The sequence below is a fragment of the Crinia signifera genome, chromosome 5 (genome assembly GCF_055691185.1).
Source record: "Crinia signifera chromosome 5, ASM5569118v1, whole genome shotgun sequence".
Taxonomy (NCBI): domain Eukaryota; kingdom Metazoa; phylum Chordata; class Amphibia; order Anura; family Myobatrachidae; genus Crinia; species Crinia signifera.
In genome coordinates, this window is record NC_139221.1 from 23740839 (window position 1) to 23754574 (window position 13736).

At 46.7% G+C, this 13736-nt stretch overlaps 1 protein-coding gene across 1 annotated transcript in view; it reads right to left on the reverse strand.

The window, feature by feature from the left end:
• BZW2 (basic leucine zipper and W2 domains 2) overlaps window positions 1-13736 on the reverse strand; it is a 61614-nt gene that overhangs the window by 19604 nt on the left and 28274 nt on the right. The window contains exons 2-6 of the mRNA XM_083186778.1: window positions 8512-8576; window positions 7278-7454; window positions 4058-4161; window positions 2382-2447; window positions 860-995 (exon numbers count right to left, since the gene is read on the reverse strand). Of these exons, the coding sequence (XP_083042904.1) occupies window positions 860-995; window positions 2382-2447; window positions 4058-4161; window positions 7278-7454; window positions 8512-8569 (541 nt within the window). The 5' untranslated portion in view covers window positions 8570-8576. The remainder of the gene's footprint in view (window positions 1-859; window positions 996-2381; window positions 2448-4057; window positions 4162-7277; window positions 7455-8511; window positions 8577-13736) is intronic.

Sequence of the window (13736 nt, forward strand, 5' to 3'; positions counted from 1 at the left end):
CAATCGCTATCTTTTTATGGTGAAGTGGAATGTGAACTTTTAAAATAAAGTGTTTTGTTTTTTACAATTGGTGTCAAAAAATCTGGAATTTTATTCTGAGGAGGGGCATGCTATGTAAGCACATGAATATATATTTAATAAAAAAAAATATATATATACATATTTTTACACAGACCAGCCAGCAGGGGGCCGGAGCCGAGCCGCTCATTAGATATTCATATATTCACTTCACCCGATCATTACATATGTATGATCGGGTGTAGTGAATATACCCGGTCCCCTGCTGGCACCCTCGGGGGGCAGCCTGTGCTGCCTGGCACCCGGGGAGCCCACCTCCACCCCACAAACGTTCTGGGGCAGGCAGGGAGACTTCCATCTCCCTGCCTGCCACCGTCCTCAGGCTCCATGCAGCGTTCGCCGCAGGAGCTCAAATTCGCCAGTCAGGGGCAGCGAGCCCCTAACTCGTTGAATACCGGAGCCGGCGAGGCTCCGGAACGCAGCAAGCTGTGGCGAATGTGCAGCGAATCCTAAACAGGATTCGCTGCACGTCACCGGTATTCACATTGAATACTGCCCGTAGAATGAATGTAATACAGTACAGGAACAATGAAGTACAGAGAAGCTTTACATAAACGACACTTAAGGGAATTACGGAAATGCTTGAGTAAACAGAAAAGTCTTGATTTTTGAAGGATTCTAGACTGGGGGCCTCCTGAACAGTGCGTGGAATTACGGGAGATTCTAAGTATTTCCTGGCACCATGAACAAAGATAGAAAACTGTGACGCTTAGTTTAAATGGATATACTGTATATTCCCATTAAATAAACTTTCCATGCACTAATATAATACTTATTGTACCTTCTTTCACTATGTTTTCAGTGAACAGGCTGGTTAGTATGGAAGCTGGCAGAGTCCCGCTAGCTAGTAATATTCCGGTCAGAACGGCTAACTTGGTTTGTTCAGCTTCAGAAAAGGCCTTAAGGAATAGCAGGAGCTGTATGGGAACAACACATAAATCACATCAGCAGTGACAACGTAGATAATACCAGATGTGGGTTTCCTTGTACTTTCCAACATTACGGGGCAAATAAAATACTGGGACAAGATCTCTACCTTTATTGACACAGCCACCACCCTCTGCTCTCCCCCTTTCCCTGCATCCTAAGGGAATACCGTATGTGCCTTCAAAAATTGGTACTGTTTGGTATATTCACTCCCTTGGTGCAAAATGAATTTCTATGTACACCAATATAGTAGTATTGTAATATTTTTTCAAAAATGTTTGTATTCAATTTATTGTAATATCTTATAATGGTGGTTGACGGGTACATTTTGGTAAATAACGATCACTTTATTGGTTATTAGAAACAAAAAAAACCCTACCCAACTTAAAAGCGGTGTAAACGCCATATGGGACATTTCCCCAATAACCACCATCTTTAAATTCCAGCGACACCAATCATACATTAAGTGGTAACACACCTCCCACACCCTGATTATCTGATTGGAGGATTTCGGCTATCTGGTACCCAGGACCCTTGCATGTGTCACATACAAACCCCACCACTGTCTCTGTAACGCACAATTCTCCCCTGGATATTTTGGAAATCCGTCATTTTTACACCTTTTGCTGAATGGGGTGTGGATTGTATTGTCAACCACAGTTAGGATCGACAGTCATTAGGTCGACACCGTTGGGTCGACAGGTGGCAAGGTCGACAAGGGACAAGGTCGACAAGGGTTTAGGTCGACATAGCATTAGGTTGACATGGTCTACAGGTCGACATGTTTTTTTTTATTTACCGAATGTTTTTTTATTTACCCGGATGTCGACACAGTCGACATGGACACAGTTGGAAGTCAACCGCAGCCCCTCGCATCGCTCGCTTTGCTCGCCATGCTTCGGGCACACTATTTTATTCTCCCACCACGCCCTAGTGGATGGTAGGGCATGACATACCGCCTGTCGGCACATGTTGGCTCAAAAAACAGTAAAGAAAACCATGTCAACCTTCCTACCTGTCGACCTAATGCTATGTTGACCTAAACGCATGTCGACCTTCCCACCTGTCGACCTTCACCTATGTTGACCTACACACCTGTCGACCCAACTGTGTCGACCTAATGACTGTTGACCTAAGTTTGGTTGACAATACGACCGTATCCCTGCTGAATGCCATTGGGAGGGACGCGGGAGCTTCTGGCTCTCATTAGACAGCAGAGCTGAGACCGTTTCCTGCCGCTCAGCATCTGGGGGTCGGCCATTTTGGATAGGGGCGCTTGGGGACTGGGGGTGCTTTGATGTGCAGTTTCAGGTTGGGGTGGAGATCCTACGGTGTATGTGACCTCACACATTATTATCTCCGTGAAAGCTTCTCACCTTCTTGATTTCTTCTTCAAAGGCTTTTTCCAGATATTTATATCTTCGGATCAGCTTGCTGAAGACCTAGAAGAACAGTAGCAAAGACACCTGGGTAATACGAAGGCTCTATTACTAGGATATAATTGTATTGTAGATGGGATGTTGCTACGGGCAACCAATCGATACTATATATTATCTTCTAGAAGGTGCTAACTAAATAAGAAGTAAATTCTGATTGGTTGCCCATAGCAATACTCCCAGCTTAGTAAATAAACCCCTTTGTGTGTTGTGCCTACTGGTCAATAGTACAGAAACAAAAATAATTGGTTTGTATTTGAGGTGACATTGTGTACATGGTGTGACATCACTGGGAAGAGCAGGAGCGAGATCAGTTCCAAATATAACCAAGAGCCCATGTATGGTAGTGCATGCGGAGTGACAGGCCTCCCAGTGGCGTAACAATAGCGGTGGGGGGGAGACACTGAGTAAGTGTGGGCGCAGGGGGTCTGCATGGGCTATTGTTAGGCTGTAGCCTGCCGGGACCTGCCTTATCCCCTTACAGCGGACATTTTTTGAGGATGCTAGAGGAGGTGGCGGCGGTGGCCTCCTCTAGCATCCTTAAAAACAGTCTGCTGTTCGGGGCAGCCATTTTTTGAGGGACATTTTCCATAATGAGCCAGGAGGAGCGTCGGGACACATACTAGGTCCCGGCCACAGACGCGGAGGGGTCTTAACTTTACTGGACATCTGCCTACAGTCATACGTGCATTTGTATCATCACTCCCAGACTACTGCAATGTCCTCTACCTTGGTCTTCCAGGAAAACACTTGCACCTCTTAAGGCCCGTACACACTGGGCGATTTTGAGCTCCTGCATCATGGCCGGTCATCTGTCGCTCATCTGCTGGTATTACCTGCAGATGAGCGGCAGGGTGGACGGCTTTCCATAGCGTCCTGCTATAGAAAGTCGTCCACCCCTGGGAAAATCGCTCAGAAAGGCACACATTATTAGAGCGCTGCTCATTTCCTTGTATGTCGTCACTTTCAAAGTATGAAATCTGAAACGCTCATCTATAATAGAACGCTTTGGATGGCTCTGGCTACCCCAACAGAATGCAACCAAGGGCCTAATTCACACCTAATCGCTGCTGTGCGAATTCACACAGCGGCCAATGATCGATACACTGCCCGTGCATCTGGGCTGCGATGCTCGTGCGTGACGCTGGTCAGTGACAACTCCTGCTACTTTTTCCCTTCGCTAGCCGTTCGCAAGGTGACGGACAGGAATTAGGAGTCTGGGGGTGATAACCCGCTTTTTAGTAGGAGTGCTTAGAAAAACGCAGACAAGCCAGGAAAAAATGCTAGGCCTGGGGAAACGCAGGGGTGCGGAAGCAGTTTAGGGGACAGTGTGTGACGTATGCTCCAGGCCCGATACGCCTGTATTCATTGCAGCCGCTGAGTCCAGAGCAATGCGGTGCTTATCGATGGCGAGTGTGTTACACTTTGCAGACCGGCTTCCCTAACTGCTGGCAGATGTATGCAAATTACCTTTGAACATGGATTCGCGTGTGATTGGTTAATTCTGAACACAGTTATGCAAGTAAAGTACTGCTGCGTGTATTTTACATTCACCGTCATTTCATTCACAAAGTGAGTACAAGAAACCACATCCCCCTGCGCCCAGCGCTACTTACCTGGGCATAATTACGCATCGTCTCATAGTCCTCATCTGCTCCAAAGACACAGTGATTGGTCACCTTGGTTTTGTCTCCATCATCAATGCGCGTGCCGCCCGGGGCTGTGAGCAGTATAATGAACAGCGTTATATTATCAGCGACTAAAGAAAATCAATTAACAACGATCAATTTATTTTATTCGAAGTCCCGACCAAATATGGCCTACATGAGCAGTGAATTGCCTCTGTATGTCATGGGGGGTCTTTCACTGTTGCAACGGCGACACCCCCGTAGTACGTCCATGAGACAGTCCATCTCAGTGCACATACACAGGCAAGTTCCCGTCACTGCCCAGGAACACCTGGTACATTTTCACTGCATTTCTGGGTGCGTCTGAAATCTCAACCACAGCTCTGCGCGGACACAACTGGTGACACATGTGCGAATTGTAATGCTGAGTATCAAGGTATAACATGTATTAGCTACACGCATACACAGTCATACTGAACGCTAGCATGAAAGAAGGCAGTCCAAAAAACATACAAGGGGGATTAACATGGCTTTACATGTAGATGATCCCTGCCCCCCCCCCCCCCCCCCCCCCAACACACACACAACTGAACCTGAGCTCGGACTGATTTATAACTAACCTGACATAACAAGAAGTCATCTGCTTTCATAAATCAGGGATTCTGCCAACACAGAGTCACAACAGCAAAGTTAATTTAAAAGAACAATTTCCCCTATGATGGAGCGATGACTGATTACCCAGCTTGCAGCGAGCAAACAAATCTATCAGCTAGCGAGCACTGGGGGGAATCTGCAGAACACCAGACATGCCATCCTCACTACTCGGTGCCGCCTGGAGCCGGCACATCACATTATTACCACCCTCAAGCGCTGTCCTCTACCAAAGTGTTTCACAACAATATTTTGCAGCTTCATGTGTCTGTAACTGGGGTAATAATTGGATCACACTCTAGCACAAACCTTCTTTATCTTCCAATTCCCGCAATGTCCGCAGAACTGCAGATCTAATACAAGTATAGACTGCAGTTGCTCACATTGGGTCGCGTCTCCCTCCCCCCCCCCCCCCCCAATTAAATCAGTAAATATAGGCTCTTATATATGGTTTTTATTGGGTTATTTTGGTTCACTCTTTCTGCCAAAATCCTTCTTAGATGGACAAAACCATGGCCCTTATTCTGATCGGTGCGGATATTCCCGCATTCTTACGGTGCGGTCCGCACGCCACGGTGTTTTGCCGCGTGCGGCCATCGTCCGTAGAAACGCCCACGTGTCCTCCGCATTCGGACGGACTCACTCTTTAAGAACAGGGCGTGTTTACGGACGACATACAAAGCATGCGTGTGCGGGAGAAACACTCCGATTCGGCACGGTATTACAGAGTATTACAGAGTATGCTCGGGAATACCGCATCCGAACGGGAGCCAAGCGGTGCTACCGCACGTAAGCGGAGTATTTACGCCAAACAACCCACTATGAAGTATCTTCTGCTATACATCACATGACCCACTTATTCAATTACCTATCCTCATAAAAAACTTCTTATTTTGAATTGGAATCAATTAGATGCCAATATATCCTTACAAGCATGCCTAACACATGCATTGCACACATTACCCCTTACAGCAATTGAAGTGCAATGGTTTCAATTAAAGCACTGACAAGCGTCCTATTAGTGAGTAATGAGTAAAGGAGTAGATTCTATTGGGTTCAGGTGTTAATGGTTGTAGTCATTAGGCGTACGTTCGCCTAGCGCATGAACGAGTGGTGTCCGCAAAGCAATAGTACACTTGTGGACACCGCACATTTCTGCCCTTTTTGATCGCGTGCATTCGGAGTGGTTTCCGAATGTACGCCCCCCAACATAAGTGTACTCCCCCGTGTCCGCCCATGTTTCCGCCCCGTTTGGCCCACTTTGAAACTACGCCCATGTGTCATTCCGCATGACGCCCATAATACGCCCCTATTTCCCGAATGATAGCGGTGAACAGTTCTGGACGGGATCTGGCCGAACTGGTACCGAGTCAAGGCGTGGCACATGCGCGTTGCGTTCTCCACGCATGCGCAGACGCCGTAAACACGCGATCCGAAAGTATGCGGTAAAGTCCGCGTCAATCAGAATAAGGGCCCATGTGCACTGCAGGTGGGACAGATGCAAAATGTGCAGAGAGAATTAGATTTGGGTGAGTTATTTTGTTTTTGTGCAGGGAAAATACGGACTGCTTTATTTTTACACTGCAATATAGATCTCACTTTGACGTAAAACCCCACCCAAATCTAATTCTCTCTGCACAAGTTACATCTGCCCCACCTGCAGTGCACATGGTTCTTATATAAAGAACTGATAGTAATTAAATAAAATCTCCGCACAGGAACACGACTGGGGTATGTCACACATAACTGCAATAGCAGCCGGGAACCTGATCTTCACTTCCTTCTCCAACTGTTATCACTCAGCTGCATCACATATAAAACTGACAAGAGATCTCCCACTCTCTCACAGTGTGACGCACGAGAACAGGCTGCAGCAGAGATTCCCAACCTCGCTCCTCAAGGCACACTGACAGCGCAGGTTTTAATGGTATCCAGGCTTCAGTACAGATGATTAGATCAGAATAACTATAGTACTAATGAAATCACCGGTGCTCAAATATGGCTATACTTAAATCCTGGCCTGTCTTGAGGACCATAGTTGTGATCCCTCATCACTATGGAACTTGCTTTTTAATTGTGGGGCTCTTGGTTATTATAGGTGTGACCAGGGGCGGATTAAGGTCTGTGGGGGCCCCGGGGAGGCTGGTTCCTGGGCAGCGCAGGTGGGCAGGGGACCCTGCAGCGGTCTGGGCAGTCAGCGCCGGGGTCCCTGCAGTATATGAGAAGTCAGTAGCGGGGTCCCTGCAGCAGATGGGAACTAGTAGCGGTATTGGCTACTAGTCCACATCCGCCGCAGGGACCCGGCAGCTGACTTCCCATCCCCGGCGCTGAATGCCCAGCCCGCTGCAGGGACCCCCTGCCCTCTTGCACTACGCCACCTGACCCCGCTGCCCGGGGTGACAGGAACCCCACATTGGCAGCAGTGCCAGTGTGGGGGCCCCTTATGTGTGAGGGCTCCTGGGCGACCCCCTCCGTCGCCCCGTGCTTAATCCGCCTCTGGGAGTGACAGACATTGGGCCAGTAAACCATTTCCAGGAGACTTATACTACGGACTTACCTAGCATGCTCCCAGCTATGAGAATGTCAAACAGCGTGTCAGCATAGCGGCGGTAATCCAGGCGCGAGCCGGTCGTGTCGAGGAACTTTGCTACTGCTTCCAAATCGTTTCCTGCCTCATTAAGACCCTGGATGATGGTATCCCGAAATACTGTAGGTTCAAACTTCTCTTTCTCATCTAAAGAAGCAGAGAACGTGATCACTTATTTATTCAGCAACTGTCTACGGCGGAAGTAAGCAGAGAGAACGGGACAGAGAAAAGCAATTATCACAGAACAAAGCGCGTCGTCCCCCAGTTATCTGTAGTAATACAAGAAGAATGTTTCAATTGATGGAATTCTCTCTTGTCATGAAACATTTACACTGATCAAGAGATGCGCTCGGGGACATTTATGAAGATCATTTCTCAAGATAATTATGAAGGAGACTGGTAGGAAAACAATAAAAAAAAACAGTCGGGATTAGAATAGCTGTCACTCAAATATGGGCATCAATGATGAAGAGGATGATATTGGTTGCAGCCCATAGAAGCGGGCGAAGGGCTGATGATCAGACAGAAAGCCAGCTATCTTCTTATCACCTGGTCTGGAGGTAACTGTTATATGGCACAATATGAACTGGATGCCACTGTAATATGATACAATATGAACTGGAGGCCACTGTAATATGATACAATATGAACTGGAGGCCACTGTAATATGATACAATATGAACTGGAGGCCACTGTAATATGATACAATATGAACTGGAAGCCACTGTAATATGATACAATATGAACTGGAAGCCACTGTAATATGATACAATATGAACTGGAGGCCACTGTAATATGATACAATATGAACTGGAGGCCACTGTAATATGGCACAATCGAATCTGCTCATTGCAATGTGGAGGACACTATAATGTTACATAATAAGAACTGGAGAGGTTCCAGGGCGGAACAAGGGGGATTGCAAGTGACTTCTTCCCACGGAGCGGTCACCCTAGTGCAGGCATGTCCAAACTTAGGCCCTCCAGCTGTTGTGAAACTACAAGTCCTATCATGCCTTGCTATTAGGAAATGCTAAAACTATGGCAAAGCATGCTGGGATGTGTAGTTTCACAACAGCTGGAGGGCCGCAGTTTGGACATGCCTGCCCTAGTGTATGGCCACCTTTAGGGCTTCACACGGGATAGAACATGAAATGTAATGGGACATGTATAATCCTATTAGCTAACCAGTGCTGCAAACTTACCCCTCTTTCTGGTTTTAAACCGCTGGCCCGTTAGCACTGGCTTCTGGTGCTTATTCATAAAATGTCTGTAAGCAGATAAATCCATCAATTGTAAAACACCTATTTTATGTACAGGAACATTCTGGACAGGCAAAAGCACAACAACATTTCACAACAAAGTAAAAACATAACTAAAGGGTAAAACAACCCATAACCGCCACTAGGATACGCCTAATGCACCATGTGGGACTGGTATAGCCAGCTAATAGTGGGCCTTATTCTGGTTCACTCTTAGGGCTGTATTCAACAAGAATAATTCTCCGTGCATGGCGAGAGATTTTTTCTCTCGCCATGCACTCGCCCTGTTCCGGAGGGCTCGCTGCCACTCCTGCTCCCACTATTCAATGTGGTTAAGACTCGCCGCCACTCGCGGCGAGTCTTAACCCCTGCAGCGGACGAGCGTCCGCGGCAGGGAGCTGGCAGGGAGCCGGGGGATGGTGGCAGCCAGGGAGATTAAAGTCTCCCTGGCTGCCCCAGAACATATGTGGAGGGGAGGTGGGCTCCCCGGGACCCAGGCAGCACAAGCTGCCCCCCCCCCCTATAGCCAGCGGGGGACCCAGTATTCACTGCACCCGATCGTGCATATGTAATGATCAGGTGCAGTGAATATATGAATATCTAATGAGCGGCTCGAGAGCTCCGGCCCCCTGCTGGCTGCTCTGTGTAAAAAAAAAAAAATTTTAAAAATATATTTTTTAAATTAAATATATATTCATGTGCTATAAGCACATGAATAAAAATAACATGCCACATTCTGCTCTTTCAAAAATAAACTGTTTATGAACCTTATTTTCAATCACCATTTTGGGAACTGCGGCTGACTTCCACATTTGGGCAATGGAAGCTTTGGTAGCTATTAGGATATGTTCAAGAAGGTATTTGTCACCTCCAGTCAGCTCACTGGGAAAATAGTGAACTAGGGCTAATAGGGGATCCATTGAAATATACACTTCCAATACTTTAGATATGAGAAGGAATACATCCCGACAAAAAAAGATTGAATCAACCAAAATATATGTAGGATATCTCCCACCATCGCGCAGTTCCTCCAACAGTTAGAAGAGCTGTTGGGCCATATTTTATGTAGATGCGCCAGGGTGTGAACCAGCTTGTAATACATTTCTGAATGATTTATACATTTGGAGATCCTAAAACACGAAAGATGTCTTTTCAAATTGCGTCATTAAATGTATTAGGAATGTTTTTCCCATCTGGCCTGTGCAGGGAACCTCCCTTTTTGAGTTTCCCTATGTAGGTGCTGGTACCACCTAGAGACACCACCTCTAGTGGATTGGGACGTGAGAAGAAACGTCAATATTTTAGGGAGACCAACTTGGGTGGGAGATTTAGGAAGGTATCTATGAAGCCAGTGCCGAGATCTCAAATGGCGGGAGATCTCAAATTATCCTCTCAAAGGACATCTTGAATGCCTAGGTCACGCCATGAAGATAACTCTAAGTCTTGAATCGTAAGGGCTATAGCTCGAAGAGATAACTGCGGGGAGGGCAAAGCCACACTGGGAATAGATATAATCAGACTATGCCAAGAAGCTAAAGTCCTTTAAGTCGTCTTACAGTCATCAACCCCAACAGCAGCCAAAGAAATGGGCAACCACAGCAAATCAGGTAGGGAGAAGGGAAGAACGACATTTTGCTCTATGGGTACCCAGGGTCTAGGTGTATCTTGAGTGAACCAGTCTCTGGCCTGACTTAGTATACAAGCCGAGTGGTATTTCTTCAAGTCGGGGTACGCTACTCCACCAGCAGTTTTAGCTGCTGGTTGACCTGGCTATTTTCAGCCTTGCCCCACCCCAAAGGTAATTAGACAGTAGACGGTCAAATTTATTACATAGAGTTTTAGGGAAAGGCCGAGGTATGGTATAAAATAAATACTTTCATAGATTCTTCTTTTGAGGAAATGATTAAAAATATAAATCTATCTATAGTTTTTTTTTGGGACACTACCATCTACCTAACGGCAAGAGACAAAACTAAAATAAAAAAAGACAAGAGCAAAACATACAAAAAAAATTCCCTCTTATTGAACGCAGAGTGTGCACAAGAGCTAGCACTCACCAGTAACAGTGAAGGTGATTCTGAGACCTGTAAAGAAACTAGATTATCCCCAGTGACAGATTTCATTTACATAACCTGAGAGAGAAAGTAGATGATCACCAGTCACCGTATGGCAGCTCCCGTAGGACAACTCTATATCTTCTGTCGCAATACTGTTTGGAGCATAGACGCCTGCGGCTATCTTTAGCACTTGGCTATCTTTAGCTCTCAATTCAGTGTCCTCTAATCCTCTCTGGAGTATCAGGGTCAAGCTGTATAAGGTACAGCGATCTGTTCTACAGGCGGGGATGATAAAACGAAAACAAGGCGACAAAATCCTAGGTATAACAGAAAAATACTGTGGAGCGGTCTCCGTTTCAAAGAGTTACATGGGCATAAAAAGGCCACGCGTGGCCGCTTCATATTAAGGCATTAGGATGTTAAACGTAACCTTTGTAACGGCTAAAATAGTGCTCATTAGACCGTTGCAGCCAACCGGCAACACAGCAGCAGAAAGCTCAATTAAATACCAATGGCATATTCTGTATCAGTGTGGTACTATACACAATCTGCCACCAACATTTAGTATCGTCGTTAAATAAAGCCCTTTAATTGGGTTTCATTTAAAAAAAATATATATATATATAGATTTTAGTTTTCTTTTCACCAATTTGTGCGTTGGTGCTTTTACTGTCCAATTATACAGGTAGTTGTATTTTATTTTTTTATTTCCAATGACAGGAGCTGATTGGATGATATTTTATGTCTCTCTCCACTTTATCCCTCTCCAAGGCTTAGTGCACCTGACCCTTAAGCCCCGTACAGACAATGTCGCTGAGCGACCATATCCCAGCATATTTCCACCATGCCCACCTGAAGCGGTTGCCACACCGATCAGGATCAGCGGTGTAGCTACGTTTTGGGCGCCCCCCCACCGTTAGGGGGGGGGCGCCCCCGCCGCCCATTCAAACGCCCCCCCCCCCCTCAATCCCCCGCAGCCTTACCTTTCGCGCTGGTCCCGGCGGCTCCGTTCTTCTGCTGAGGACCACCACAAAATGGCCGCCCCCATACAGCAGACAGTTTCAGAGAACTGTGTGCTATATGGGGGCGGCCATTTTGTGGTGGTCCTCAGCAGAAGAACGGAGCCACCGGGACCAGCGAAATAGGTAAGCCTGTTGGGGATTGGGGGGAGGTGTAACTATAGCACGGCAGCCCCCGGCGCCCCCATATGCACAGCGCCCCCCCCCCCCCCCCCGCGGTGGCGGGGGCTGCGGTGCTATAGTTACGCCAGTGATCAGGATGTAAATCCTCTCATGATGAAATGGTAGTTGGAGCTTCAGCCATTTCCCTTTCTCAGGCGCGTCATGATCCCAGATAATTTACCTCCACAGGTTTTTGCTTTTTATGGACTCAGACAGGACTGGAGCGCTCCGTTTTCATCTCAGCTGGCTGTACACCGCCGCCTGACAGAGGAGGCATATGGCAGAATTTGTCTTGTCAGAAGACTTTCCCCAGAAGCACGGATTCCGCAAGCTGGGTGGGCTTATGGCATTTATAAGAACTAGCAGGGCCGGAATATACATAGAACACATCTGCTTTTCTTTATTGTCTCAAATTCTGTGTATTGTGACAAGGAATCACATACACTGGATGAGATGAAGTCTTGGTCTTTACTTTGTAGCAGGTAAACAGCATACCAGGTAATCAGCATAGGCAAGCACGGTTACAGCATTGCAGCATACAGGTGTCACTGCATAGTACAAACTCCTCACAGTGTTCCAGTGGTCCCTACCATAGCCCACATCCCTTGCCTATCATCTGTGCAGCTGTACCACCATCAGGAGCACTGACCCCCTGCCCTGGAAACACTTATATCAGGAAAGCACAGGTGCTGCTAATCAGCCCAACCCTGATCACATCAGTTTTCCTGCTGCTGATCTAAAACCTGGTCCACATTATCCTCATGTGGAAATATGCCGTATCTGCCGCAGTATATTGTATATTATAGGCATCCTTACCAATGTTACTACTCTAATATAAAACGACCTCTGAACCGCAAACCGACCCCTGGAGTTCCGACACCTGACCTCCTCAGTCCATCTATGGAAATGCCTCAGAGCGCAGGTTTTAGAGACTGAAAGTGGGATTCTAACATAATTTACAAAGCAACATTTGTAACGGCAACAAACACAAACAGCACGCCCAAAAAACCCAACACATTATGCAGTTGTCTAAATATTTAGGTGGAAATCAGTGAAGGGAAACTACAATCTAAGACACGCTCTGCTAAATAAGACATGGAGGCAACAAAGAAAAGCCCAAAAAGAGGTAAATGGAATTAAACATCCCATCGTATCCCGCAGCAGAGTACAGAGGTGATTTCAGTAAGTGGCTGGGAGGCAGTGGTTTTATTAAGCATATACGACATGTAGTGGAATTACTGATCTTACAATCACAGGGGCTGATGTATCAATGAGTTTTATCTTATGCAACCAGTTTTAGAAATCGCTGCGTGTAATAAATGGTGCTCCAACCAATCAGCTCCCATCATGTTTGAAAAAATGACAGTTGAGAGATGACAAATCAGCCCCATGATATAAGATCAGTCTTGCGTTTGTTCTCAATGGTAGCTGCCCAGGTGACACCAAGGAACCAATATCGTGGACGGAGATCTGGGAGGGCAAGTTTATAGTTGCGATTAACTAGAAAACCATTACAAATAGGAAGTAAGGGCCCAATTCAATAGTGATCGGTCCCCAGCGTATTCTCACTGGGGACCGATGGTGCGGCTCTACGCATGTGTATTTGCGCATGTGCAGGGCTGTTGTACGGTGACTATCACAGCTGTCGAGGCCTTCACACGGGTCGGAGAGGGAAGGGCGTGGGCAGGAGCAAATGACCGCTGCTGAGTGAACGGTGTTGAATCACCCCTAAATATGTAGACCCACAAGTAATGTGCGGTGTTCCAGCTGATCAGTATGCAGCGGCACATAGCAAATATTTGGAACGCCACATACTATGGGCGCCAGTGCGCCTACACTAAACATTGCACTCAGAGACTTTCAATGAATGAACCAGAACGGCTTGTATTTATCTAGTGCAAGTCAGACAATGATAACAAGTGTCGCTAAG